Genomic DNA, 27,302 nt, shown 5'->3' with positions numbered 1-27,302 from the left:
CATTTTTCCACCGCGCGCCCCCTCAACCATGATGCGCATGCTGTCCCGTCACGAACGGGTGCAGCAGCGCCTCGCGCGGCGAGATGCGCCGCACCGGATCCAGCATCAAACACTTGTCGAGCAGATCAACGAACTGCTGCAGCTGCTTGAGCTCGTCGACGCCCATCTTGGCTTGTACACTCGAGCTGGGCATGAGACGCGAGCGAAGGTCCTTTGTCGCTTTGCTGATCACGACGGTTTTGACGACATCCGCGCCGGTAATGCGGTCCTTCTCGGCGGAGAGGAAGTTGTTATTCTCGTCGAAGTGCATAGCGCCCAGCTGCGCCTTCTTAATCATCCGGTGAGGCAGCTTGCCCTTCGTCTCCTGCTGAAGCAAAAGCATGTGGTTGTTGCTCCGGCCTGGGAAGAGGATCTTGCCTGTGTACAGCTCAAAGAGCGTGCAGCCGATGGCCCAGATGTCGATGGCGGTGTCGTAGGGCAGGCCGAGAATGATCTCCGGCGCACGGTAGAAGCGTGAGACAAGATACGGCGTGATCTCGCCCTCGGACACCTCGGCAGCTGTGCCAAGATCACACACCTTGAGCACGGCCTTGTTCTCGCTTACTAGGACGTTGTCGGGCTTGATATCCGCGTGAACAATAGAGCACTTGCGCATAAGAGAGAGTGCGAGCAGCATTTGATGAGCGTACGCGCGGACGGCACGCATGTTGAGCCCCACGTCTTTGCCGAAGCGCTTGATCACATCACGAAGGTTCATGCTGAGACTCTCAGTGACGATCGCCAAGTGACCCTTGTGTTCAAAAGTGCGCTCCATGCGAACAATGTGCTTCTTGTCCTCCGGGTCGGCATCGTTGAGAAGCTTAAGGATCTGAGCCTCCTTCTTGCCAGCGACGTACATGCTCTCCTGCGAGCGCATGAGCTTGATGGCCACCTCGCGGCCAACAACATCCGCAGCGCGTTCCCCTCCAACCGCCTTGAGAACCTTGGCCTTAACGACGGCCGAGAACATGCCCTTGCCCAGCGTAACAGTAACCTGGTATCGTCCGTCGTCAAGGATCTCGCCCGGGGTGATACGATAGTAACCCTCCGTGTCGTCAACGTTGTCCACCACATCCAAGGCAGCCTGCACCTGGGGTGCCTCGACCGTCGTGCCGTCCTTGCGCCGACGCACTGTGATCTTGCGCTTCTTCTTCGCGGGCTCTTCGTCGCCGAATGCCGCGAACATGTCCATGTCGTCCTCCTCGTCATCGATCTCGACCTCGACCTCCTCCCATTCATCATCGGCAGGCGGAGCCTTGATGTTCGGGTCGACCCGCGCTCCTCGCTCTGCCTTGTCGCTCGCGTCGTCATATTCCGCGGCCGATACACCCTCACCTGACTCGTGTTTCTCACCATGCTTTTCGAGATCAAAGTCCTTGCCCATGGGCGTGGATGGGAGCGATGGTTCCGAACCGAGAGGCGTGGCAGCGCCGCTCCCACTGGGGAGGATGGCGCCGATGGGTGCTCCAGTAAGGGATCGGGTCCCAAGCGCTTTGAGAAGTGGAGTTGCGCCTGCCGTCAGCTGTGTCTGGTTTAGGTCAGTTGACTTACCAGACTCTGTGTTGATGCCATTGCTAGTAACGCTCTCCGCCCCAGAAGGTAGCGGCTGCGCGGGCGTACTCGGTGAGCCCGCGGCGCTGTCAACAGCGCTAAGTGACGGCTTTGCGCCCTCACCTGCGCGGAATTTCGCCAAGATGGCCTCACGCCGCCGACGTTTCTCCTCGAGCTTCTTCTCGATATCCTCTTCCTCTGCAGGCAGCTCCGGTTCCGGTTCCGGTTCAGGCTCGGGCTCAGCCAACCTCACCTTCTTTGACGGCGGGGCACGGCTCTCGTGACGTTCTGGCTCCCGACTGGCATGACGGTCGCGGCTAAAGCTCCCGCGCCGCTCTGGCTCACGGATGCTGCGGCGATCCGGTTCACGGCTGAGGTTGCGGTCGTGGCGTCCGAAGCTACCACGCCTCTCTGGTTCACGGCTATACGCGCGCTCACGATCAGCACGCGGCGAACGAGTATCACGACGAGGAGAAATTGGTGGAGGGCGGCGCTGATTACTGCGCGGGCTTGGGCGGTTTGGACTGGCCCTTCGGGGTGGAGAGGTTATCCTGTTGTCAGCACGGCCAAAAGTGTGAACGTACTCGCCCTCCTCGGCGTCGTCACGCTGTCGCTTGTCTTGGTCGTGCCGTCGCCAATCGCGTTCGTTTACTCGATCGTTGTCCCGATAGCTGCGGTCATGAAGATCATGTGTCCTCCTCTCCTTCTCCCTGTCTCGCTCGCGTTCCCGGTCGCGATCGCTCCAATGCCGCTCGCGCTCGCCGCGCTCGAGATACGCATCGCGCCAGTTTCCGCGCTTCCCTGTCGACATGGTGAGACTCAATCACGAGGGGAGTTTACTGTACTCGGCGTGTGTGGCTGGGTGGGGGGATGATGGGGAATGCGGAGAACGACTGGCCTCAATGTCAGAGCGTTGGGTGGCGAATCGAGGCGGAGCCCGGGAAATTGCTACCGCCGCGTGTGGCGCGTCACGTCGGGCGCGTCATGCAGAAGTCAATAACAACCTCCACTCGAACAATCTCATCACATCCCAATCCACCACAATGCCGCCATTGACACTGGAAGAGAAGACGCACATTGCCCAAGAGTTGCGTAGCACTACGCAGGAGCTCAAGGACCGCGGCTTGCTGGTCGCCGCTAAATGGTGCGAACTATGTGGGTGGGTCTGACAGCAGGGCATGCGAGCTGCTGTCCGCCCTTCCCAAGGAGGCGCGGACGCGCCCGTACCTTCACTTCTCGCCACCAGCACGTCAAGCTGGTCTTCCACCATTGCGTGGGCGACCTTCTATCATGACCGAGATGAGCTTCGAGAGCGATGGCTTTCCCGAGGCCGACGAAGACGACATGCTGGATGAGGACACATTCCAGCTCGCGAAGAGCTACTTTGACATCAAAGAGCACGATCGCGTGGTCGCGGTGCTTAAAGGGGCGAAGAGCGTGCGGGCGCGCTTCCTGAGGACGTATAGCGCATATCTCAGCGCGGACCGGAAGGCGCAGGAGAGCCTAGGTCACTTCCTGGACACCAAGCAGGAGCGGCACGCCTTGTTCCCTCCCCTCAACAAGCTTCTGAGCGAGATCGAGGGCGACTTGGACCCCTATCTCCTGTATCTGCAAGGGTTACTCCACATGCGTCTGGAGCAGAAGGACTCCGCCATCGACTGCTTTATCGAGAGCGTCCGGGGCCGACCGTACAACTGGAGTGCATGGACACAGCTTGCGCAGCTTATCGACTCGGCCGACAAAGTATGTTGCTCGCGGTGCGGAGCTAACATCAGTTCATCGAGATAAAGGAACGCCTTCCATCAGGCCCCATGCGGACCTTTTTCGCCATCAACGTGATGCTTGACCTCCACACAGCCACCGACCTTGTCATGACGATGATCACTGAGCTTCTCGACACATTCCCCGGCAGTGTGCACCTAATAGCCCAGAAGGGTATGGTGTACTACCACATGAGGGGTGAGTCACACTGCTTCTGAGCTAATCCAGACTTCCAGCGGGCCGAGATTCAGTTCGACCACGTCCAGTCTGTTGACCCTTTCCGCATGGAGGAGGTTGACATCTACAGCAACATGCTGTACGTGGTGAACAAGAAGACCAAACTCGCCCAGCTCGCGCACCAGTACGCTGAGATTGACCGCAATCGACCTGAGGTGTGCACCTTGATTGGTGAGTGTCTTCTCTCTTATTGCCGGACAGACTCTGACCCAAAGGGAACTACTACTCTTCACGAGGGGACCACACACGCGCAATCCAATATTTCAAGCGTGCTCTCATGTTCAACCGCGACTACTTGCCGGCGTGGACACTGATGGGACACGAGTTTGTTGAGCTGAAGAACACGCATGCGGCCATCGAAGCGTATCGCAAGGCGATTGACGTCAACGCCAAAGACTACCGTGCGTGGTACGGTTTGGGGCAGGCCTACGAGTTGCTGGACATGGCGCACTACGCCGTCGAGTACTACAACCAGGCGACTACGCTGCGGCCCTACGACTGCCGCATGTGGACGGCCCTGGCCTTGGTGTACGAGCAGCTTGGCCGGGTCCCGGACGCTATTTCGGCACATACACGCGCCCTGCTCGGCGCGGACCACAAGCAAACCCCCGACATCTTGGGCAAGCTCGCGACGCTGTACGCCGCCGAGGGACAGCCGAGCAAAGCTGTTGAGTATCATCGCAAAATCCTTGCGCTGGGAATGCGGGACGAGGCCCCTCTCGGCGCCATGGCTGGATCCTACTTGGCAGTCGCGGCGTGGGAGAGTCGGGAGGGCGGAGAATGGGCACTCGCCGCGCAATACCTTCAGAAGATTGCGGAGAGTAATCTGCCTGAGCGTGATGCCGCTGCTGACTTGCTCCGCGAGCTGCGTATTCGCGAGGCGCGTGCCGCGGCGTCGTAGCTCGCGCATAAGCTCATTAGCGGCAAGGGGTCAACAGAGGGTCGGAGGATGATCTGAGGCATCGATTGAAACGATCTTTGGCGCTGGAGCGGACTAGCATGTGTAGAATCATTCGGAGCCGTACCTCCACACACACACTGTAAACTATACAAGATACTTGTGCATTATTCCACATTTTGATTCTACGACTCGGAAGGAGCAATAGGGGTAAAGTTGCGGGAGAAGCTGAGGTTAGCGGGATCCTTGAAATTGGGAGAAACTCACTCTCGCAGCAGCTCCTCGCTTTCCTGCGCATCTTTGGGTGCCTCTTCAGATGGCAGCCTGGAGTCAGCCCTTGTTCTTGCGGATTAACGCCCTAACGCCCCATGCCTCGCACTGCACGTCGAGCGTAGAGGGGAGCCTGGGCTTTTGCACTCACATTTTACGCAGCCGCTGCATCGACTGATACCGCGCGCGCCAGTCGGTAATGTACTCGGCCGATTCGGCATCCACCGCGCCCTGCACGTGCTGGAAGCGGACCGCCATCGAGTTGCCCTGGTGCGCAATCTGGCGCACCAGGGTGGGCAGATTACGGCGCGAGACCAGCTTGTATTCGCCGATGGGCGAGAAGTCGGGGATGCCGGGGCGCACCTGAAGTACGACCTTGAAGAAGTCCTCGCTGTCGCCGCCCCATTCATCACGCCGAGGCCCGAACGTTTCCTGCTGCCCGCTCGATGCGCCAGCCCCAGACGAAAGCAGTGATCCGGCGTCCGCCGCATCCCGCGTAGCGTAAGGGGAGATAACGATGTTCACAAAGTTGAAGCTCGTCTTGATGGTGTCGAAGGCGAAGTCAGCACCAGACTCGTTGTAGATGATCTTGACGTAGTCGTTACCGACGAGACGCTTCTTGTTGGTAAACTCCGGGAAGTGAGGCAGATTGGGCATGAGCGTAGGCGCGTGGAAGATCATTTGCGCAAGGTCGTCCCACCATGCGTACGCATACAGCCCATCGGTGTCGTTCTCGCGGTCCATGCCACCCGTGAACACGTCGACCTGGCCCTTGAGGCGGATAATGCGGCCCAGGCCAGCGAGGAAGTCGAGGAACAGGGGCGATCCGTCCACGTTTCCCAAGATTTCGGTCTCGTTTGTCTGCCCTGGTCCTACGTAGAGCACAGCGATCTTGAACGTGTTAATCACGGAGGTGTTGATGATTCCCCTCAGTGCGCGCTCGTGCTTCGGCGTCGGCGGAATGAGGATTCCACGAGGGACGCGGAGATCGTTGTTGGGGTAGCTCGACAAGAGTTGAAGGGCGAGGTAGCTTGGGTCCACCGTCACATCCTTGCGCCGCTGGGAGGGCGTGGCTCCGCTCCACACGAAGTTTGCGCGCGCTTCTTCCTTCGGCGGCGGTGGCTTGACCGTAACGATGTCCACGGCAGCAGGGTCAAAGTTCTCCTTGGCGGTGGCGGTGTCGTATTTGTTCTCGTCATCGACCTCATCCTTCTTCTCCCTCTTGCTCTCCTCCTTCTTCTCGGCGTTCCCCTCGACGTCCTTGTCGCGCTCCTCCTCAATGGTCTGCACTGTGGTGTGAATGTCGTTAATGTCACGCCGAAGCTCGCGGTTGGCCATCAGGAACGCGGGCAGAGTTGACAAGTCGGCATTGTCTTCGCCCAGCTCCAGGAGTGGTACATTCTCGAGCTTAGCGATGACGCTGGTCTGTCCTGTGGGCCGCGTAGTTGTGATTGTTGCCCAGCCACTCCTCTGGTGGGAGGTGACGGTCACGATCGCACCCCCGAGCATCCACGAGATGCTCTTGGGCGCGGTCTCCTGATTGTTGGTCTTGAGCATGACGGCCTCGGAAAGGAAGCTTTGGGCTGGCTTCGGATCGGCATTGCCGTACGTGTATCGGGCGAGCCAGTCGAAGCACACTTCAGTGCGCTCATCAATGGAACCACGCTGGCTCTTGGCGTGCAAGAGACCCTTGATCAAGTAAGACACATGTCGTGTGCGTTGCGAGACACGAATGTTGAGGAACCACAAGTAGATGGCGTGGTACGCGAGACCAATCACGTGTTGACTGAGGGTGAAGCTTTCGCGATTGGCGGCTGCGAAGTCCTTGTCAGACGTGTCAGAGCGCGCATTGTGCTCGGCGATGTAGCCCACCGCCGCCGCAAAGACCTGGCGGTACTGCTCATCCGTGAAGTTCCGGTACAGCGGGCTGTTTCCTAGCGCCACCAGGAACTCGAGGATGTGCACGGCGACGTTCGGGATGGAGAGAATCTGCTGCACTCGCTGCAGAATCTGCAGTAGCGCCTTGGCGACGTATCCCTCAAGCTCGTAGATGCAGATTGTGAGGGCCTGGATGCACGGTTTCGCGAGGAGGGCGTTGGCCTCCAGGCCATTGACAAATGCAGCAATGAGACGCTCGCTTTCCGTGCGATTCAAAACGCTCCTGTACGACACCAGAATCGAAAGACCCTGGTACGCCATGTTGTTGATGTGGGGTCGACGGATGAAGGACGGGATGTTATAGCGCCGCTCCCACCGGCTGTCCGACTCAAGAATGCCGTCGCACAGCACGCGAAGCAAGCCTTTAATCTCTCTGACAGCGCGTGTGCCGTGGAAGAAGTGCTTGTTGCCCAGCTGCTGGGGCAAGTAGCAGAGCACATAGCTGACCAATTCCCAGTCCTGCTCCCATCGCAGAATGCCGTTGAGTACCCGAACGTACTCGGACACAGGAAGCCACGCACCCTCAACGAGCGGCGCGTCCTTGACCCTTAGACTCGGGTGGTTGGGATCGTATGTGAGCAGCCCTTCTGACGGGTGGTTATCGGGTGGCGTCTCGAAGTCAACGTGCTCCGGCAACACCCAAAGAGGGTTGTACGACTCCTGCCGCTCGGGACCGGGAGCGCGGAGCAGCCCAGCAGCTGCCTTCGAGCGGGAGCGGGAACGGGCGCCGGCCGAGAGCTCGGAGCCACGTGAGCGGCCGCGTTCGTCGTCCCGCTGCTGCTGGCTTGCCGAAGAGCGCTCAGCCCGAGCGCGCTTTCTCGCCTCTTCAGCCTCGAGCTGCGTCCTAATAGCCTCCTCCGTCTCCTTGGTGCGGAAAAGCGTCTCGGCAAACGGCATGACGAAGCGGTTTAGGTCGGCCCGGAAGAGGATGCGGTGTTTCCGGTCTGCACGGAGGCGCATCGCCCACTGTAACACAACCAGACGCCCGCGCGGACACTTGGCAGGAAGGCGACCAGCGCCATCATTGATGCTGTACAGGAGATGCAGGAGGTCACGGTAGATCTCAAGGCAGCGCGCGCTTGCGGGCGTGCGGACAGGCCGCAGAGATGACTGTGAGCCGGCGAGAGGTGTCGTGAAGGCCAGTCGGGTAAAGATGGCGATAAGCGCCTTAACAGCGTGCAAGCTCTTGCAGCTCAGGTGCTGCGGTCGCCCCGGGTTGGCGGCAAAGTAATCGTCACCCTGAGCGAATAGCGCGCCAACATTCTGCTGCGGCGGTGAAGTGCGCTCAGAAGACCCCGCGCCGGTGGGCGACAGTGTGCGCATAAGGGAGCGCAAGCCTCCAGGCTCTCTGGACCGTCCTTCACGACTTCCTCGGCCCTCCTTTGTCAAGCCCTCTGTTGATGTCGGCGAGACGACGCCGCTTCCAGCGGTTCCGACGGAGACGTGTGAAGCGAGGTGGCTTGCGCCTTCCTTGCATGGACTCGTCATGGCTAGCTTGGTGAGTAGCGAGCGGATGGCGTCAAAGCTGCCGCCCGATATCGACTCGACCATCTCCTGCGAAGGGAGAGCGCTCGCGTCCTCGGCGTCCAGTTCAGCCTCTCGCTTGAGAGCGCGTGCGCGCCGTCGGTCCTCGTCCTTCTCCTGCGTCTCAGCGACCGCCGCTTTAACGAGTACGTCCAGCGCTTCGCACAGCAGCTGATTGTCGGTCTCATCCGGCAGCCACTTGGAAAGGTACGGCACGAGCACCTGCTCAACCAGAATCGCACGGTGCTCCGGTAGATCCTGCACGTATCCGTAAATGTCGTGGTATAGGAGGAGCGAAACGCGGACTCTTGCGATCGGCAGGTCGTAGTGCAGCCCGAAAGCCTCAAGGAGCTGCCAGATATTCTGAATCCAACCGCTTGTGAACGGCAGGCACAGGCACTCGCGGGTATAGTAGTCGAGAACTACGCCAGCCGTGTCCTCGTCCAGGTGGGGCCCGAGGTCGAGCAGGAGTGAGATGTACTTGGGGTGGTAGAAGGGAGCGGGCGTAGATGGACTTTCGGCGGACGACGGGGAGGATGAGTGCAGGAGCGAGTTGAGGCGGCCCATGGCGGCGGGGATGCGGTGAGCAAGACTCGAGAAGTGCGCCGCGAAGGGGGTGCCTTCGCCAGTGAGTAGGGTACGAGGGATGCTGCCAGCACCAGCCTCTGCGACCGGGCGGAGAGCGTCAAGCACCTCACTGGCAGCCTCGCCCTCTGTCCAAGCATCGTTGACAGCAAGCTCATTGGCGCCAGTTGCGACCTCCAGGGCGGAGAGATGCGCATCGAGGAAGTTGAGGATCTCACTGTCCACCGGAGCCCACTTGGCCCACTCCACGGCACGTACATCATTCTTGCCGGGGTAGCGAGCGGGGCTTTCGGCCGCGATAAGCGAGGGGCACAGGCTAGAGAAGCTGAGCCCACACTGGGCGCGGAAGTCACGATCTTCCACGGCCATACGCGCAATGATAACCGCACCACGTGTGACCTTACGTTCGATGTCAGGTGTGCGGCGCCCGTCAGCCTGTGTGAGTACGAGCTTGCCCTCAAGTGCCTTGCGAAGTGCCAGCTCGCCACGGCGCCCTGAGCTGGTGTTCAGCATGGTTCGAACCAGGTCGTTGGCGCCGAGCTGCATGTCCGCGTCCATCATCGCGTCAGCCTCGTCCTGGCCGAACACGAAGGACAAAAGCTCAAACATTTCGTCGAAGAGGTCGTCGTTGATAGTCGTGTTCTCTAGAAGCATGAAGACCAGCGCGCAGAGACTCTTGAATGGTCGGCTCCATTTAACCTGACGAGAGGCGGCTGCGCGTACAGGCGACTTTGGGGGTTTTACGCCAGGGCTGCCCGGTGGGAAGGGCTCGACCCGGCCGACCGTCAAACTGGTGGTGCGACGCACTTCCATCCGATTGCGGGTTGACTGAGGCACGGCGCTCGACGTTACTGTCGCGGGGTGTGTGGGACGGTGTCCGACGGTTGGTGATGAGAGGGGCACACCAGGGGACGTAGCGGTGGGAGGAGCGACAAGGATGCCCTTCCAGACGAACTCGATAAGGGGACGGACGATCTGCGAGAGCTCGGCAGGCGCAAAGAGTGCGATACGGTTTTGTACAATGCTGCCCATGAGGTCGATCATTGCCGCTGCGGCCACGGCGGGCGATGCGCTCTTTATGGGTCCGAAAGGGGTGTCCTTACCCTCCGTCTCAGGGGCGTCGGCAGTCGACGAGCACCACTGGACCCAGTAGGGCATGAGGTTGGTAAACGTCCTAAGCATCCAGCCAAGGATCCCCTCCATGCCATCCACAATCGTTCCCTCACGTGTCAGAGCCTTCAGCGCGCCGACCTCGACGTAGATCTGATTCGTCGCCGCGTGCCCAGGTGTTCCGCCCGAGAACGACGTGATAAGCCGATAGATTGCGCGGCGGGACACAGAGGTTGGCAGGTCGTAGATGTTCTCATCGAGGACGGAGTCCCGTGGCGGCGCGGCCCCGAGGAGGACAGCGAGGAGACGGATGGCCGCGGTGCGTAGACTGTAGTCCTGCTTTGGGTCCGAAAGCTCCATTGCGCGTGCGTATAGCGTGGGCATATCACCAGGGTTAAGCCCGAGTTCTGTTAAGCCGGGTGCGGTGGCGTCGGAAGGCGAGTGATCGAGCAAGGCGTTGGCCAGGTACACACTGGTCGCCTTGACGATCTCGACTAGTTCAGCGGTACTCTTGGTGGCTCCTGGGGCGAGGAGTGCGAGGGCAGTGTCGAGATGGAAGACGCCACCGCTGGCGAGAGCGTTGACAGCTGCATTGTTGGAAGCAGACCCAGAGCCTGATGCGGCGGAGACGGAAGGAAGGGCGACGTTCCCCGCTGGAGGTGAGCCCAACGGATTCCCCTCATCGATGCTCGTGCGTGTGACGCCCGGCGCAACAGCCCTTGTCTTATGGCTTGTGCTCCGCCTTCCAAAGAGATTGGGCAGGAACGCAAGAGGATGGACGCTGGCCGCGGAGGCGGACGTGGGAGACTCTCTGGCCGCCGATGGCGTATGGTCGCGCGGGTCGCGGTCACCGCGGTGCCCGCGCTCGGCCATGACGGCGGCCGTACGGACTGCCGGAGGGGGCGGGATGGTGGACGGGTAGTGGGGAGCTAGGTATGAAGAGAGACGGTCAGGCGCAGCGCGCGCGCATGATATGTCGGCGGGGAGAGGAGGGGAGGAGGATGGAAGATTGGACGAAGAGTGGGATGGAGTGAAGATCGGAGTGATGGCGACGAGGAAGAGCGTCACTGCGAATTCAGGCACGGCCCCCGCCACCCACCTCATCTCTCGGCACACCCGACTTTCTCACTTTCACGCTTCATCCACCTCCAACATGCGGCTCACACTCCTTCTCGTCGCCTTCGCGACGCTGCTACAAGTGCAGGCGGGATTTTTTAGCGTCACTAGCTACTGCAAGTGTAAGTCGCATGGACTCTTGACGCGGTTGAAGCCGCGCGCTAACGACAGGCATTTGCTTCTCCAACTCGACGATCGTCGCGCTGGACCGGCCAAACGTGGACCTCTCGAAGCCATGTCTCAGCTGCACGCGGCAATTCTGTCTTGATCAGAAGCTGGCTATTTGCAAGGGTGGGTTGAACGCAGGCAACAGAGAGCTGGATTGTGCGCGCCGAGGCGCGGGAATCGAGAGCTAGCGACGAGGGATGCGCGCTCTGGGTCACGGCGGCGTGAGATGACTGGGTCAGCGTGCACGCTGTCTTGAGCGGGCGAGAATGAGCCGCATGGCAGAGCCGGCTGGTATCTCACGCGTCCATCTTACTTCATCTGCTTGCCTCCCCTCCCCTCCCCGGTTCAGCAAGCGGCGCTAACACCAGGCGCCACTGTCCCGGAACTCGACACAGACACGGGCACGGGGACAGAAGGCGATGTGGAGGCGCGGTGCTTCAGTGAGTTGGAGATGCTAGATAACAGCGGGGTTGCTGGGGACACGGGGCGCATGCTGACAACAGAACGCGACTCGCCGCGAGACCAGATCATCGTAACATCTTTCCTGTTCGTTGTCGTGGGCATGCTGCTATTTGCTGGAGTGCGCGCTCGGTGAGTGTAAATGTGATTGCAGGCGGAGGTGGAGCACTTGCGACTGGAGGCGGAGATGCGCGGAGGGGAAGGGGTGGGGAGGGTGGGGGAGGAACAGGACGGAGGAGGGGCGCTGCGTCGTCAGCCAGCCCGGGGTGTGGCCAACTAAAGGCAGAGAGGGGGATGGTGAGGATTGCTTGCTGACCTCAGACTCCGCCGCGCTATTGAGACGCGCGGACAGCCGACCGACCTGCGCGAGTGGGGCGAGGCGCTGCTGCCTGACGCATTGCAGGAGCGGATCCTCGGGTACCAGCGGCAGCGCGAGATGGCCTCCCATGGGAGCTATGCGCCTGTGAGTGTCGGGAGCTAGCCCCCAAATCCCCATATTCTTTTATAGCTGTGTGTAAATGTATCGTGCGACCATGCCTGGAGACTCCCGGCGCGGCGCCTGTTCCGCAATCACTTGCCGCTTGACCGCTACAAACCTCATCGCTTCTGTCGGGGCTCAAGAGGACACTTCATGGACACGTGTATACGCCCCGTACGCCAGGGTGCCCGGTTGCTGGAGCCATGCCCCCGCCTTCGCTTTCTGACCTCGTCTGCCTGGCCGCTAGCTACAGATGTGGACGTGCCATGCATTGCAGTGACTAGTATACAAGGCCCCCGCGCGCCTGCAGATGTATGCAGCCGTACGAGGTTATTACAGTGGCCCAAATGGGCCAGGGTATAGTCTTCACGGAACCCCTTCTCTCTCTCTATTGCCGCACCGGCGGCCGAGGCGGCGCCGCGTCGGGTGGAGTCCGACGCGCTGCCGAGGGGTGTGAGTTGCGGCCCGCAAGAAGAGGGGGACGAGGGGATGCTACTGTCACAAACATAATGAAAAGCCGAGGGGAACCCTGGAGAGGAGAGGTTAAAGCGGCTGCGTTCCAAAGCCCTCACGGGCACGGCGGAACATGAGATAGATCTCGTCGTCGGCGCGCACGAACTGCTGATCCCAGAAGCCGTAGGCGGGGTTCTCGAGCAGCTCGACGAAGGAGACGATGAGACCCCAAGGGTGGGGGCGTGCGACGATGACGCGCTCGAGGAGCACGCGCGCGATGCGCTCAGGAACCGCCGAGTCGGTTGACACCTTGAACAGATAAAGGATGAGGTGGGCGAAGAACAAGGTGTGCGCCGAGGGGAAGCGCAGCTGGTCCGCAATCACAGAGAGCATCAGGTACTGGCCCTCAGCGTCGAATGAGTGCACAAGGCCCAGCAGAAGCGAGACCGCGGGGTCCTTAGGGTCAAAGTCGGCGACACCCGTGAGCATGTAGTGGCGGTGGACAGCCATGGTGCCGAGGTAGAAGACAGTGGCGTGGAGCAGGGTGTGGTTCCAAACCGTCGTCGACGTGTTGTCGGGGTGCATCTTCTGCACCGCGATCCGGTTCTTGAGCTCGGTCACAATGAGTGCACCGTTGGGTGAAGTGTTGTGCACGTAGCTGTCGATGGCGTTCTTGACGTTGCCCGTATTGAGCGCGTTAACGTGGTCCGAGCGAACGCGAGGGAACGTCTGCATCTCGGGAACGAGCTCCTCAAGACGCTTGTACACGTCAGGAAGAGGCCCCTCCGAGGCGGGGAACGCCGCGAGGATGATGTTGCGGAGCTGGACACAGTGCGCCGGAATGGCCATCGAGAGTGTGTGGTAGCACTCCACGAGGAAGCCAGGGAAGTCGTGCATGAGTACCAGGAGGATACGCAGCGTAGCCTTGTAGAGACTGCGCGCCGCTGGGCCCATGTTGTTGTTGCTGTCGACGTCCACATTGATAAAGGGCGACATGAAGCGGAGCAGCCACATAAGCGTGCGGTGGTAGTCAGCCCAGCCCTCCTGGCGTTGGGCTATGAGCAGCTTGGCCATAAAAAGGCGATGCGAGACGATCGTGAACCAGCCGAATGCAAATCTTGGCGCATAGGTAGGCTGGATGATGCCCAGCACGTTGGCCACGCTCTTGAGGCAGCCGAGAGCTGTCTCGGGAAGAGATGCCTCAATGGACGCAATCTCTGCAAGCATGCTCGTGAAGAAGCGCGTCCACGGACGCTGGTCAAAGTGCTCATCGGGGTTGAGTTGAGCGCGCACGAGGCTGTACGACATGATCGTGACGATCTTGTTGAAGTAGTAGACGGTGCGAGTGACGCTGCCAGGGCCGCTCTTGTCGCCATAGTTTTTGACAATGAGAATGATGAGCTTGGCGAGCGAGTCGGTGCCGTACCATTGCCCATTCTCCGACTTCAAGTCGCATTCAACTGCGGCCTTGATCGCCGATGTGTAGAACGCAGTGGAAACATCCTCACCGCTGAGGATGTTGTCGTTCTGGAGCCACGTGATGTAGGGCACGAACGAGACCTCTGGCGAGTTGGGATTCTCAGTGAACAGGCGCACCCACTCGAAGAAGTAGTGCTGAAGGCGCTCCTGGACACTGGGGTCGACGGTCGTGGCTTTGCTGTCGTGAATCGACTCGCCGCGGAGATCGTCGAGAAGCTGGTCGGCGGATGGGGTCGACTGCCCGTGATCCTGCGCCTTAAGCAGCTGCGTGACGCACATGGCAAATGCGTTGCGTGCAACAACAGCATGTTGGCCGAGCGAACACTCGCGGATGAGCTGGGCAACAAAGTTGACGAGGTCGGGCGAGTAGCCGCGGGACATCTGCTTAGCGAGCTGAGCGTCGAGCTCGGGCACGCGAATAAATGTCGCACGAATGAGCACCGCCGTGACGGCGACGTTGAACTTGCGCTAAAGAGTTAGCTGCGAAGAAGGGAGGGAAACTCACAGGATCCTCGGCGTAAACAAGCCACTGCTTCACTTCGCGGTCGACCTTGGGCTGGAACATGCAGAGCTGCTGCAACAGAACCGTGTACACCTCGCGACCAAGTGGGGAATCGGTCTTGTAAAGTAGCTGCACTATCTTCTGCGCGATGTTGAGGGTGCTAGACTCGCGCGACGACTGGCCAATGGCCATGACGGTCCGCATGAGATTGCGCAGCTCATGGTCGTCGTCGAGCTGGCTCAGACCTTGCGCCTGAGTGTGCGGGATGACCTTCTCGATCTCGGCAATGACCTCGTGGAACTTCTCAGCCGAGTTCTGAGGCGCCAGGGCCACGATAGCCTCTGGCGGCTGAACGAGGTCGTCGAAGCGGGGCGAGGGGCCGCGCTTGGCTTCCGCAGAAGCAACGCCGCCCTCAGCAATGCCAAACTCGCGGTAGCTAGGGAGGTAACCCTCGCCACCGTTAATGTGCGCGCCAGGCTGCTGCGGCTGAAGGTCAGGGCGAGCCGACTCTGCAAAGTCCTCGTAGACTCGCTGCTGAAGTGCCGTAAGGCCACCCGGGCGCAAACGCAGGGGGTCAGGAAGCTGGGTGTGCGAGATGGCTACGCCGAATGATGCCCCGTCGTAGAACGGCTGCGTGCTACGCGAGTCGCGGTGAGCCTTTCGGGCAGCGAACTGCGGCTGCAGGTTGACGTCTATGTCGCGGGTGGCCTTCTCCATCGCAGCACGACGGATAACGTTGCAGGCAATGTCGAGGTTCTCGTTGACCACACCACCAATAACCGCCTCGGGTACATTCTCTTCAGTGAAGCCATTCTGGCTTACCAAGGCGCGAATGTGCGACATGAGGCTAGTGCGGAGCGGCTCCTTGCAAGTGACAAGGGCCAAGTTACCAGCCAGATTCTGGACCATCAAATGAGCAGCCTTGCGCATCTTGGTTGAGTCGCCCTCGGTGCCAAAGTCCTTCTGGACGAGGTCGCGCGATGAGATGCCCGCGATGGTGACCGAGCGTTCCACCACAGGCGCAACGATCTCGCGAATGGCACGTTCAATCGAGTGGAAGACTATGCGCTTGAAAGTCGGCGCCTGCACGACACCGAGGTCCGAGTTAAAGCGTAATTGCTGCGGCAGATCGCGGATAAGCTGCTCCACGTGCGCCATGAATTGCTCGTGCGCCTGTTGCACGGCCTGCTCGTTCTGCAGCGCTTGGAATCGAGTGTACTGCTCGTCCATGTGGGGATCGTTGAAGCGCTGACTGCCGTTCGTGGCTTCGTTCGTGTTGAGGTGACGCTGGAGCTCCAGCTCGAGACGGTTCGGCACGTTCTGCTGCGGCTGAGGCGGCGGGACATGAGTACGAAGCACCTCGGAGGGTTCGACAGACTCGAGTTGAATGCCAAGCTTGGTGAAGAGCACCTCGATCTCAAACTTCATGTTCAGTTTGATGTCGCCGAAATGGTACATTTCGACGAGGACGCGGATGATGGCGACGAACCACGGGTTGGGCATGCGGAAGACGACAGAGTCGACGCAAGACAAGAGGACGCCACAAACGAACGGGATGACGACAATAAGACGCTTGTTGTCATAGCCCTGGATGAGCAAATCCTTGAGCGACAGTTCGCGGTGTTTGATGGGAAGTTGACGACCAAGCGTGATACGACCCAGCCATAGGGCGACCGTCTTGAGATGTTGACGGTCGGCCGATACAGTGACTGTCTTCTCGTCATTGAGCAAGTCACGAGCCTTGCGGTACGTCTCCCAAAGGACATGGCGTTCCAGCAGCGGGTTGTCGAGGAGTTCCAGAATCTGATAGTACAGGTCGTGGCGGTTGACCTCCATGCTTACACGAACGTCAATAAAGTACTGGGCGAACCAGCGAGACCACTCGTTCTTGAAGAGCGTAACCAGCTCGGCAGACTTGGCCTCGTAGTTGCTGGGAGCAATGTTGTTGACGATGAACATGATCTTGTCTCTCGTAGTGGGGTCAGGCTCGCGGAACTGGTCGTCGCCCTCTTCGAGGAGAATGGGAAGTTTGAGGGCAGGGAAGGCAAGCTTAACGCCGCCTTGCTGGTCAAGCTCCTCGCGCTCCTGGAGCGCGGCTTGAATGTCCTGAATATAGGCGGGGTGCGACTCATGCAGGGCCGGGATCTCGAGGAGCGACCTGCAGAGGCCGGGAAAGTCGACAAGAGATGCGCGAAGGACACCGAGCGCACTGACGCCGAACTGGTAAGGCGGCTCGTGAGGCGCGGTCTTGCAGGCGTCGGCGACGTAGCGTGTGGCCACGAACGCCGGCGTATCCTTGACGAGGCGACAGTCGATAATGGCACCAAAGAGGATACCCGTCATGGTGAGCTCACGGTGAGGGTAGGTCTTGATAAACTTGTACTCGTCAAAGAGCGAGTGGAGCGCAGCGGCGAACGTCTCTTGCTCGGTTCTATCGCTCGACTTGGAGAAGCGCGTGAGCTTGTCGATGACATCGTCGAGCGTGAGCTCGTCTTCCTCCGAGTACATGCGGCGGTACATGTCATCGACTTCCGTACTGATCGCCCGGCTGTAAGTTGCGACAGTAAAGCCCTGCTCCTCCTTGGACCCCGGGCGCAGGTTGAGAAGGCGCGGGTGCAGGATGAGAACATCGGTGCGAAGAATCTTAAAGCGGCGCACGTCTTCGGGCGTAAGGTTCTCCGCGTTACGGAGCACACGGATGAAAATGGAGTACGCCTCGTCCGAAAGCGTGAACATGAGGTTGGGGACCGACTCGGGCTGGTGCTGGTGGTCAATCTCGAGGCGCACTTTGTGCTCGACAAAGTCAAACATGGCCAAGAGGAAGTCGTGATCCTTGACGGCCACGGTGTCGGCAAGCCAGTCACCGAGGTTGAAATAGTCCTTGCTAGCTGCGAGAGTCGCAACGTCGAGTGCAAAGTGCACGTTGTCGCTCTCGAGGAGCTTGTCGAGAATGTTGAGATCCCATGCGATCTCTACGATTTTGCCGAGATTGTTCTCGTCCTCGCTGTAGAACTCGCCCAGGTCATTGAGAAGGCCGGAAGGATTAGTGTCCCAGAGCTGCTGGAACACGAGCGGCGCGGAGGCAAGCTCCTCGGGCGGGTTGACGAGGTATATCTCCAATATCTTCTGGTGCATGGCCTGGATTGGCGCTGGAAGCGGCTTGGGCAGCTTCTCGAGGGCGATCAGGACGAGTTCGGGAGCAAGGGACGCCGCACGGTCCAGAAGCTCGGTGGCGCGGCGTCCTACCTCGATGCGGTCGTCGTGTTCAGCGCCCTCCTCCGAGTCGGCCATTGTGCACGCTTGAGTGAGGACCTGGATCAGACCAAGGGTGTTCCACAGGCCCGCGGCCTGGACGTCCTTCGCCTGCTGGCGGACCGTCTTGTTAACCTTGGTCTCGGCTGGGTAGGGCTCAACGATGCGCGCCATGGCCTCGGGCGGAGGCGAGTTGGGCGCCGTGAAAAGGTTCAACGCGTCGGGAGGTAACGTCGCCAGGTTTCTGAGGACGTAGAGGAGGGAAGACATGTTGGTCCAGGTTCCCTCGGAAGGCGAGGCTGGAAGAAGCGCGGCAATGGGGGGCCTGGGCGTCTGGGGAGGAACAAGGAGGAGGTTGGCGGCCAGCATGAGGGCGTTAGGATACGCCAGCGGGGTGGCTGGCGTGTCAAACGACTTGACAACATCGACCCATTGAATTTGAGCGGGTTTGGTTGCCTCGACCAAGCCCTTCATGACACCCGCGGGCTTGATAGTCCTCCCATCGTTCAAGCCACGGCAAAGACCGTGAAGGGTGTTGACGAGTTCCTCGTAAATGGCCTGTGGGTTGGGCTCATCGAGGATGTATGGGCCCCACCAGCGCTGAACAACAGCAGCAACTGAGCCTTCGGCCTGGGTGATAGCGTCGCCAAGCTCAAAGAGGACATCCTCGAGTGGAATCGAGCCAACTGTGCGTGGTGGACCGCCTGGTTGGAGCGCCGACAGCGTGTTGAGCAGGACTGCCGGTCCATTAAACTTGTGAACGAGAACCTGTAGCAAGTAGCCACGCTGGAGCGAGTTAAGAATTGTCTGGTGAGGAGTTGTTGGGTTGTTGTTAGGCGTAGGGGGGCGCGACGACTTGTCGTCGGGGGAAGGCGATGAATGGGGGTACAACGCGAGTATGAGGGTGCGGGCCTCCTGCATCGACAGGTCGTCCTGCGACTGATTGGGGATGTTGCTGGCCCAGAACGGCATGGCCGAGCTGAGGATATCCATGGCGCTCTGGAATGTCTGGTGCAGGTCGGCCTTGATATTCTCGTACGCTGGATGCGTGCTGGGCAACACCTGGGGGTTGGCGAGTGCGAGCGCCGAGAGCGAGAACAGGACAGCGGGCGAGAGGTTCAAAAGACGCAGATCCGGGAGCAGGGGCGGCGTGCCGTGCGATGGCGAAAGCAAGGCCGAAAGGTAGTGCGGGGCAAGCGACACGTCGCGGGCGGCGCGAACTGCCTCGGATGCGAGGAGGCGCCAGGCCAGCGCGGCCTGACTGTTTGTGGGGATCTGCGGGGGCGGCGCCGAGGGGTCGTCCTTGTATTGCTGGGTGTGTTGCACAAGCGTCTGAATGACGGGCGCAGCGACGACGGCGGTGCGTCGTACAAAGTTTTGGTACATCTCTGGGCCGTGGTTGCCGGCGGCCTGGTAAAAGTCAGCTTTGATCACATCACGCGAGCAATCGAGTGACGAGTAGAAAAGAGTACGCACGATGCGGAGTTCGTTGACAGAGGTCTCATAAGTGTCTTCGGCTAGGGAGCCCAGGAGGTAGACTATCTTGGTGCGGGCAATGGCAGCAGGGCCGCTGTTGGAGTGACTGCTGCCGCCGCCGCCACCACCGCCGGCTGAGTTGGCAGTGCTGCCCTGTGCACTGTTACCAAAGCCAGGCGGAGGGCCGGTCCTGGCGACCCCGCCTCCCAGTCCGGGAGGAGGGTGGGACATGGACGGGTAAGGATAAGAGGGGGGTGAAGGGGGAATGCGTGTTGAGTGGAGAGAGTAGTTCTTAAGAACGATGCATCCCCAAATAGCGGGGGGGGGGAGGATGGGGTGGGGCTGATTGATTCAAGCTGGTGAGGAGATTTGTGAGAAGGGAGAGGTCGCGAGATGGACAAGAGGGAGGGAGGGTTGAGGGGGCTGCGGGCGGAGTGCTGGGGAGATGCGATGATGAGGTGAAAGGGATTAGATGGACAAGGGGGAGGGGGAGGAGAGAGATGAGTAGATGAGAAGAGTTGGAAAGAGGGGGAGGTGGATGATGGGAGGAATGAAGAGGATGGGTGGTGATGGTGATGGTGATGGTGAGGAGGAAGGTGGTGAGCGGTGGTGAGCAAGGGCCGAAGGGAGAGAGCTGGTGGCTGGCGGCCAACACAGCGACTGCAGCGCTGCTGCCTCAGCCAGCTTCACGCGTGGCCTCCATTTCGGCGTTTTACTCAAAACGCCGTATCACCCTGCCCTCCACCACTGTGTGTGGCACCCACTCCCGTGATGACGCAAGGATCACTCGCTGGCTCAGCATTCATGCATGCAGGCAGCCTCATCAACCTGGTAATTCGGTAGATGGTATTAGCCTCACAACAACCACCACTCTGGCTCTTCTCAGTATAGGCCCAACATGCCCATCATCTGGTCTCAGCGCGCACCTTAGGGCACTCTCGCGCACTCTATAGACATGCATGCAAAATATAACAACTTACGCCAACCCCCTCTTCCCCAGGCAGGCAGCCTACTTACTCCTTGACTGCCTCCGAGTAGACCTCGTCCCACTCGCCACTCTCAATCATCTCCTTCAGAATGTCCAGCCCACCCACAAGCTCCCCATTCAGAATAATCTGCGGGAACGTTGGCCAGTCATTCACGCGCTTCAGGCCCTGTCGCACCTCCTCGTCGCTCAGAATGTCAAACCAGGCAAACTCGACCCCCTTCTCCCGCAGAAGCCCAACCGTCTGGCGACTGAACCCGCACTTGGGAGCTGATGGGTTGCCCTTCATAAAGAGCACAACCTTGTGCCGGTTCATGATCTCGTGGCACCGGGCAGTGATCTCCTCTTCAGTCCGGGGGCGGGTCGGCTCGGAAGCGGCAGCAGCGGAGCTTGCGACATTGGCTGGCACCGGCTGGCCAGAGTGCTGGGAGAGCATGGATCGAAGAAGCGCCGGGTCGGCGCCAGAGTGGCGGGCAAGAAGGGAGTGGCCCTGTTTGAGTGTAAATCAGAGCAGAGCGTGTCGCAAGATCACGGGTGAGGAAGGTGAAGAGAATTCGTAGATGGGGCGGAATGAAGGCAACGTCGAAGATTTAGAGATCGTGGCGGGTTAGAAAAGGCGTCAGCATGGTCAACATGCAAAAGTGGGGTCGCAGATCGCGGAGGGGCATGGGACAGTGGGGCGACGCGTCCGTCGCCATCGTCGTGACGCCATCCAGCTTTACCCCGGAGCCAAACAAACTCACGCGCAGAATGAGGAAGGATGGCACGGCCTCAATGTCAAAGCTCTCCGAGATGTCAGCAAGGGACTCGGCCTCAATCTGCGGTCAGCTCATATACACAATTCAGGAGCTGCCGCCACTGTGGCAGCTCGTAGTTGATCGTCGACAGCTGTAACCCGCAAGGCGCACAACCAGCAACTCCGCGACTCACGTTGAGGAAGAGCACGCTCGGGAAGCGCGCTGCCTCAGCAGCCACCGCCTCATTAAAAGCCTTGCACGGCTCGGCCCACGGAGCCCAGAAGTTGAGAACCGAGACGCGGTTCAAGTCCTTGCTAAGCTCGGTCTTGAAGTGCTCGGGAGAGGTGACCTCGATGAGGTTGGACATGGCGCTGAAGTTTGGATAACGAGAGAGGGTGGGGGGGAATGAGCTGGGACTGTGGGGGCCGTTGGGGAGGGATTTTGAGTGATGCTTGTTGCGTAATGTAAGCAAAGAAAGCTCGGCGTCGGAGTTGTGAAGAGTTGAATGAATAAAGCAGAAGGAGTGGAGGATCGGGAGGCGAGCTGACCAAGGAGAGCTGGGACGATGGTGTGCTTGATCGTACATGGCCGATATACGTAATCCCACGTGCCGGCAGGGAAAGTCGACGAAACGCGCAACGACCTCATTCTCTCCATCAAGTCGAATTGTTGACACTTTCAGCAATCCCCTCTTCACTCGCCACTCCTCGTCGCCCGCTCAACACTCGCCCGTTCTACAGGGAGAGTGCATACTGAAACTCCAAAGCCGCCTTTCAGACCGACTGCAGTATCGGCTCATCCCATTCTTCCCCTCAACTCGTAACAAGATGGCGGACGTTGACATGGCCGCAGATGGTGAGGCCGCTTTACCGTTACCGTAGCTAACAGCAGCGCGGAGGGATGGTACGCGAACAACGCTCTGTGTTTAGATGCTGACGCCTCTCGTCATAATGGTACTTACATCTCGTTGGCATTTCACCTTCCTCACCCTTCGGTGTTGCTCCCTCGCCGTCACCTCTCATTGCACTCGTCCCGTCTATTGATCCCACCACAGCCAACGGCAAGTCAGACTGGGCCGCACGTTGTAAGTTTGCTCCCAGCGTCCACCGGAGTAACGTTATCTAACCCAAGCCGTCGAAGGGTGGATCATCATCGTCACAGGTCTTCACGAGGAGGCAACCGAGGAAGACCTGCAGGACCTGTTTGGCGAATTCGGAGACGTGCGCAACCTTTCCATGGCTCTGAACCGGCGAACGGGTTATGTGATGGTGAGTGCGCAGGTGGGCGAGTGTCTTACGGGCGCGTGCGCAGCGCAGTGCAAGGGCATTGGCAGGAGCAGGAATGGAGCTGCCCAGAGGAATGAAGACAGGATTACCACTGGCTGGCGTGATCAAGCACCCCATCGCTGCGACGCGGTCCAGTTCAGCTCCGTAATGGACACTAACCCCAGGGCTACGCGCTCGTCGAATATTCGCGCAAGGAGGAGGCTGAGGCTGCGATTAAGGAGACAGATGGGACCGAGTTCCTCGAGAAGAAGATCCACACGTGAGTTCTTGCAGAGCTTGCATTGCATTACGAGGTGGAAGCGGCGCCACTACTGTGCTGTCCGGCATAGATGGCGAGCTAGTCACCGCCGCGCTCGAGTGCGGTGAGATTGCGCCCCATCGCCCAACGACCCAGGCCAGCACGGGCAGGAACGCTGCTGTGCCCATTTACCTTGACAAAGCTGACAACAGCGACTTTGCTTTCGCCAAGGCGCCGGCTGGAGCTCGTCGTGGTGGAGGTCGCCGGCGTGAACGCTCGGTGAGCCCCGCGCGCCGGTAGTGTACATTTAGGTATATGTGATGTCAGACTGTGTTCCCGCGCGCTCAGCTGTGACGGCGCCGTAAGCACCGGCGCACTGAGAGTTCGTGGTGTGCATGATGATATACAGAGAGCAGTTGCAGTCGTAGGCCACCCTTTCCACCTTCCTAAGCCACCTCTTCCACCTTCTTCTCGATGTCGTCCTCCATGATGACGATCTTCTCCCGCTCCCGCTTCTCCTCCTCGGCCTGCCCCGCCCGCACCTCGACCCCACGCAGCATATCGTTGGCGACGAGGAACCTAATGGTCTGACTCAACTGCGACAGCGTGTTCTCAATGGGGCTAGCGAGAATCTGCTGTCAGACCTGAGCACTCGAGTGGGCATCATGAGGGGGACTCACAGCACCGAGCATGGATGGGCGAGCGAACGGGTTGGGCGGCGGGCCACGGGGCACGCGCGGAGCTCGGGGCTTGGGTGGACCCTCCGGCTCGTCTTTGGCGGGAGGCTGGACCGGCGCGGCCTTGGGATCGCGCGTGTGCGCCATATTGCACCGGCTGCCGTAGCGACACTTGCCGCGCGCGAAGAAGCGGCACAAAGGCTTAGCCGCCGCCGCCGGCTTCGCATCCTCCTCGCCCTTATCCTCGTCCTCGGCGTCCTCGTCCTCCTCCTCGTCCTTGTCCTCAGTCCCCTCGTCCATGACCTCGGCTTCGTCTTCATCTTTCTCCTCCCCGTCGCTCGTGGAGAGGCCGCTGTCGTCCGACTCCGACTCCGACTCCGAGGTATCACTGTCGTCCGAGTCCGAGCTCTCGACCGTCGCCTTCGGCCGCGTCTGTCCCGCATGTCCTCCCCGTCCCCGTCCCCGTCCCCGCCCTCGCCCTCGCCCGCGCACGCCCCCCTCTCGCACGGACAGAACCTCTTCGCGCCCCCACTCCTCCGCCGCTCGCGCCGGGTCGAGCTTGCGCTTGCGCGGATTCTCGCCGCGCGCGATCGCCGCCGCCTCCTCCGCTTTCTGGTGTCAGTCGGCATCTTCCCGCCCCCGCCGTCCCACGCGCAGTCCACTCACGACCTCGGCCACACGCGCAGCCGTCGGGAACTTGCGCTTGCGCTCCGCAATCCACGCCGCGATCTCCTCGGGCGTGTCGAGCTTCAACCCCGTGCCCTGTATATACGCCGCGTTTCCCGTCTGCGCCCACCGCTCCTCTTCTTCGCTGCGCTGGCTCTTCGCGCCGTGGCTCTGCCCGCCGCGTCCGCCGCCGCCGCGTCCGCGCCCGCCCCGCCCGCCTCGTGCAGGCGCAGGCGCCGACGCCTGTGGCGGGGCAGAGGGGCCAGACGACGCATACGGATGCGCAGCGTACGCCGGCGCGTACCCGTACCCCGGGTATCCCCCGCTCGCGTTGAACGCGGGGTTGTAGTGTCCGCCCCAGCCCGGGTATCCGCCCGACGCATTGTATCCCCCCGACGCATAACCCGGCGCGTATGTCGCGTTGGGGTAGCCACCCGTGCCGCCCGTCGGATATCCGCCCGAAGCGTTGTGGCCGCCCGGCGTCGGTCGTCCGCCCGCAGGTCTCTGGGGAAGCGGGTGCGGCATGTTGAGGTTGCGATGGTGAGGTTGGCAGGTGGCAACTTTTTCGGCAACTTTGACCTAAGATGACGACGTGAGATGTATGGCGGCGGGCGCCGGCGATCTCCGACCCCAAGGGCAGATGTTCGAGTGGTTAAGAAGTCAGACTCAAGCGTATACGCTTATTCCGAACAGGAATTTCTGATGTGCTGACGCGCGCCAGGGTTCGAATCCCTGTCTGCTCAAAATCTTTTGGCGAGCGGGAGGTGCTCTGCGTTTGCCAGCGCGGATCGGCGGGGACGCCGATGCAGCGTCTCGCCTGAGGTGAGAGACGAAGAACGTGGCGACAAGATCGCTCGCATCTAACAGTCACATCCACTGCGGAAGGGTCAGAACTATTTGGGAGCGGAAGCGAGAACGGCGTACACCCGCATCGTACATCAGACAGCGTCTAACTAAGCGTGTGAGCTACATCTAGACGAAACCGCCTCTCGCCGCCCCGCGCGCGACCTTCGCAGCGCCACGGCCGCGCTTACTGGCGTTCCGTCGCTGCGGGCGCTTGGGCACGTGTGCCGCCTTCTCCTCCTTGTCCTCCCTGTCCGTCTTCTCCTCCTCGTCCGCCAGCTCCTCTTGCTGGTCGTCCGCCTCGGGGTTGGGCGAGGGGGGGACGGAGCTGCGGCTGAGCGCCGGCGAAACGGGAGACGATGTGGGTGAGTTGCGACGCGCCCGGGCCACGGGGGAGCGCGGGGCGTCGTGTGGCGAGCGTGGCGCGTCGAGCGAGGGTGAGCGGCGCGCGTCGAAGCCGAAAGCGGGAGAGGAGGCGGGTGGGGAGAGAGCCGAGGCCGCCGCCGCGGCGGTCGCGACGGAGAGGGCGGGCTTGGTGGGCGAGGCCGGCGTCGGCTCCTCGGCGAGGTAGGCCAGCCCCTCTTCCTCATCCTCCGCCTTCTCCTCCGTCTGCAAAGGTTCCGCCTTGATCTCAGGCTTAGCGTCGGCCTTAGCCTTGTCCTCCTTCTCCTCCTGAGCCTTGAGGATCTGGTCGGCCGTCATGGCGCCAGGAAGCCTCTCGGCCGCGCGAGCACGTCGCTTCTCGGCGCGTTCGGCCGCAAGCATCTCAGCCTTCGCCTTAGCCGCCGCGACTCTGCTTGCCGTGTCGTCGTCGCCCGAGATACGCTCCGCGCGCGCCGCGAGCGAGTGGATGCTCCCCTCGCTCTCGCTCGGCGGCAGTTTGAACCCGAACTCGGACGTCTCGGCGGCTGCGGCGGCCGCGACCGCGCTCGAGAGCGGCGCGTCCTCCTCCCTCTCCTTGCTGTATGCGTCGGCGTCTGCCTTGTCCGCTTCGGCCTTGGCGGCCGCGAGGGAGGCGGCGCGAGCGCGGCGCCCGAAGAATGAGGTGAGCGAGCGGCCGAGGTTAGCGCCCTGCTCGGGCGGCGAGGGCTCGGGCGCTGGAGGCGGGGCGGGGGTCGAGTTAGTGCGCCAACCCCCGAGCCATCCCTTCGTCTCCTTCGCCTCCTTCGTCTCATCCTTCTTCGGCTCGTCCTTCGGCGGAGGGGGCGGCTTGTCGAGCGCCATGGCGTCCTCTGCCACGGTGGCCTCGTTCTCAAACACAGGCGGCAGAGCCTCAACTGTTGGGGCGGGACTCGTCACGCTGGTGGTGGACGGAGCAATGGACGGCGCGGACGATGACCCTCGGCGCTTTGGAGCCTCAGAACCCTGCCACAGCCCAAAGCCCCACCCCTTCTTCTCCTGCTTTGGTGCGGGCTCCTCCTCTTCATCGTCGATCTCGTGCGGTAAGGGCGGGAGGGAGACGCTCCCACCTCCGGCTTCGGGGTCGGCCGCGAGGAACTCGCGGAGCGCACGCAGACAATCTTCTGATGCGGCGCGTGCCTCGTCCGCCTCGGCGAGCTTCATCTCGAGCGCTTCGATATGCGCGCGAAGCGCAGCAGTCTCCACACGTGCAGACTTGAGCTGCTCGATGTGCTCGTTGGATACTGGAGGTACCGTGGGCGACGTAGCGAGGGCGGAGGAGGTGGAGGCCACAGAGAGGGCCGAAGTGCGCCTCTCCGCCTTGGGGATGGCCAGGGGAGACACAGGTAGTGGCGGAGCAGAGGTTCTGACTGGCGACTTTGGTGGTGACCACGAGGCGGAGGCGGGCGGAGAGAGTGAAGGGGGTGAATGGCGTGGAGATCGAGGGGAAAGGCCCGCTCTCCTAGGCGACGGCGGGAGGTTGTCGACGTTGAGTGGGGGTGGGGCGCGGAGGTTCGTGCTCTTCTCTCTTGCGTGCCCAGCTCCGGCGCCGAGGCGGAGCTCGCGCAAGCCGCCGGGCTTCTCCTCCTTCTTCTCTTCCGGAGCACCCTGGCTCACGGGCCGCCTGCTGCCCAAATAGAGTGACTGTCTCTTCTTGGCAGTGGTTGTCTCCTCCTCAAAGAATCCGCTCTGGCGGCGGGCGGCCCGGTCGCTCTCCTGCTTCTGGAGCTGCATGACGCCTCGACGTGCGGCCTCGACCGCTCCACGCAAGTTCTCCACCTGCTCCTCGGCCTTCTCGCGGCGTGCGGTTTCCTCGCGCAGCTGCGCTTCCAGCGCTTCCTTCGCGGCGTGCGCGAATGTGAACTGGTCCTTGAAGCGGGCCAGCTCGGCTTCCAGCACCGAGGCACGTGTCTCAGCCGCCGCCTTGGCCGCGAGCGCCGCTTTCAGGTCGGCCCTTAGGTCAGCCGTCGAACGGGGCGAGGTGGGAGGCGAAGTGCCGGCCGTGGAGGCGGCAGTTTTGCTGCTCATCACGGAAGGGGCAGCAATCGATGCTACGTCGTCCGCCGTGGACATGATGGGTGTGCTGAAGGCAAGAGTTAAAGGACAGATAAGGGGCCGGCGTGCTTGATACCTCGAATACCGGGTACCGGCGTGCACGCAGGAATGGGGAGTAGA

General features: G+C 61.0%; 9 protein-coding genes across 9 annotated transcripts; 3 read left to right on the top strand and 6 right to left on the bottom strand.

Moving 5' to 3' along the window:
* Positions 1 to 22: 22 nt before the first annotated feature.
* COLE_07497 (uncharacterized protein) lies at positions 23 to 2,401 on the bottom strand (the record flags this gene model as incomplete). Its single annotated transcript, XM_018421392.2, has 3 exons — positions 23 to 1,551; positions 1,591 to 2,141; positions 2,175 to 2,401. 3 exons carry the CDS (start codon positions 2,399 to 2,401, stop codon positions 23 to 25), a joined length of 2,307 nt encoding a protein of 768 aa, XP_018278574.1.
* Positions 2,402 to 2,633: 232 nt separating this feature from the next.
* COLE_07496 (uncharacterized protein) lies at positions 2,634 to 4,489 on the top strand (the record flags this gene model as incomplete). The annotated part of the gene is made up of 5 exons (XM_018423282.2): positions 2,634 to 2,734; positions 2,766 to 3,333; positions 3,366 to 3,549; positions 3,580 to 3,759; positions 3,804 to 4,489. 5 exons carry the CDS (start codon positions 2,634 to 2,636, stop codon positions 4,487 to 4,489), a joined length of 1,719 nt encoding a protein of 572 aa, XP_018278575.1.
* A 182-nt stretch (positions 4,490 to 4,671) lies between these two features.
* On the bottom strand, positions 4,672 to 10,786 carry COLE_07495 (uncharacterized protein; the record flags this gene model as incomplete). Its single annotated transcript, XM_018423283.2, has 3 exons — positions 4,672 to 4,714; positions 4,754 to 4,810; positions 4,908 to 10,786. 3 exons carry the CDS (start codon positions 10,784 to 10,786, stop codon positions 4,672 to 4,674), a joined length of 5,979 nt encoding a protein of 1,992 aa, XP_018278576.1.
* A 280-nt stretch (positions 10,787 to 11,066) lies between these two features.
* On the top strand, positions 11,067 to 12,137 carry COLE_07494 (uncharacterized protein; the record flags this gene model as incomplete). The annotated part of the gene is made up of 5 exons (XM_018423284.2): positions 11,067 to 11,151; positions 11,201 to 11,320; positions 11,566 to 11,637; positions 11,701 to 11,788; positions 11,978 to 12,137. The coding sequence occupies 5 exons, from the start codon at positions 11,067 to 11,069 to the stop codon at positions 12,135 to 12,137; spliced, it is 525 nt and encodes a 174-aa protein (XP_018278577.1).
* Positions 12,138 to 12,677: 540 nt separating this feature from the next.
* COLE_07493 (uncharacterized protein) lies at positions 12,678 to 19,527 on the bottom strand (the record flags this gene model as incomplete). The annotated part of the gene is made up of 3 exons (XM_018426700.2): positions 12,678 to 14,534; positions 14,572 to 19,230; positions 19,297 to 19,527. The coding sequence occupies 3 exons, from the start codon at positions 19,525 to 19,527 to the stop codon at positions 12,678 to 12,680; spliced, it is 6,747 nt and encodes a 2,248-aa protein (XP_018278578.1).
* Positions 19,528 to 20,309: 782 nt separating this feature from the next.
* Positions 20,310 to 21,385, bottom strand: COLE_07492 (uncharacterized protein; the record flags this gene model as incomplete). The annotated part of the gene is made up of 3 exons (XM_018423285.2): positions 20,310 to 20,771; positions 21,025 to 21,099; positions 21,212 to 21,385. The coding sequence occupies 3 exons, from the start codon at positions 21,383 to 21,385 to the stop codon at positions 20,310 to 20,312; spliced, it is 711 nt and encodes a 236-aa protein (XP_018278579.1).
* A 460-nt stretch (positions 21,386 to 21,845) lies between these two features.
* On the top strand, positions 21,846 to 22,842 carry COLE_07491 (uncharacterized protein; the record flags this gene model as incomplete). The annotated part of the gene is made up of 5 exons (XM_065626550.1): positions 21,846 to 21,873; positions 22,061 to 22,102; positions 22,150 to 22,286; positions 22,469 to 22,563; positions 22,755 to 22,842. 5 exons carry the CDS (start codon positions 21,846 to 21,848, stop codon positions 22,840 to 22,842), a joined length of 390 nt encoding a protein of 129 aa, XP_065482167.1.
* Positions 22,843 to 22,988: 146 nt separating this feature from the next.
* On the bottom strand, positions 22,989 to 24,410 carry COLE_07490 (uncharacterized protein; the record flags this gene model as incomplete). Its single annotated transcript, XM_018426702.2, has 3 exons — positions 22,989 to 23,174; positions 23,223 to 23,831; positions 23,886 to 24,410. 3 exons carry the CDS (start codon positions 24,408 to 24,410, stop codon positions 22,989 to 22,991), a joined length of 1,320 nt encoding a protein of 439 aa, XP_018278581.1.
* A 447-nt stretch (positions 24,411 to 24,857) lies between these two features.
* Positions 24,858 to 27,200, bottom strand: COLE_07489 (uncharacterized protein; the record flags this gene model as incomplete). Its single annotated transcript, XM_018427570.2, has 1 exon — positions 24,858 to 27,200. One exon carries the CDS (start codon positions 27,198 to 27,200, stop codon positions 24,858 to 24,860), a length of 2,343 nt encoding a protein of 780 aa, XP_018278582.1.
* Between the last annotated feature and the right edge of the window lie 102 nt (positions 27,201 to 27,302).

Source organism: Cutaneotrichosporon oleaginosum, assembly GCF_008065305.1.
Source record: "Cutaneotrichosporon oleaginosum strain ATCC 20508 chromosome Unknown ATCC20508_contig07, whole genome shotgun sequence".
NCBI classification, from domain to species: Eukaryota; Fungi; Basidiomycota; class Tremellomycetes; order Trichosporonales; family Trichosporonaceae; genus Cutaneotrichosporon; species Cutaneotrichosporon oleaginosum.
This window is presented reverse-complemented; position numbering and strand designations above follow the sequence as displayed.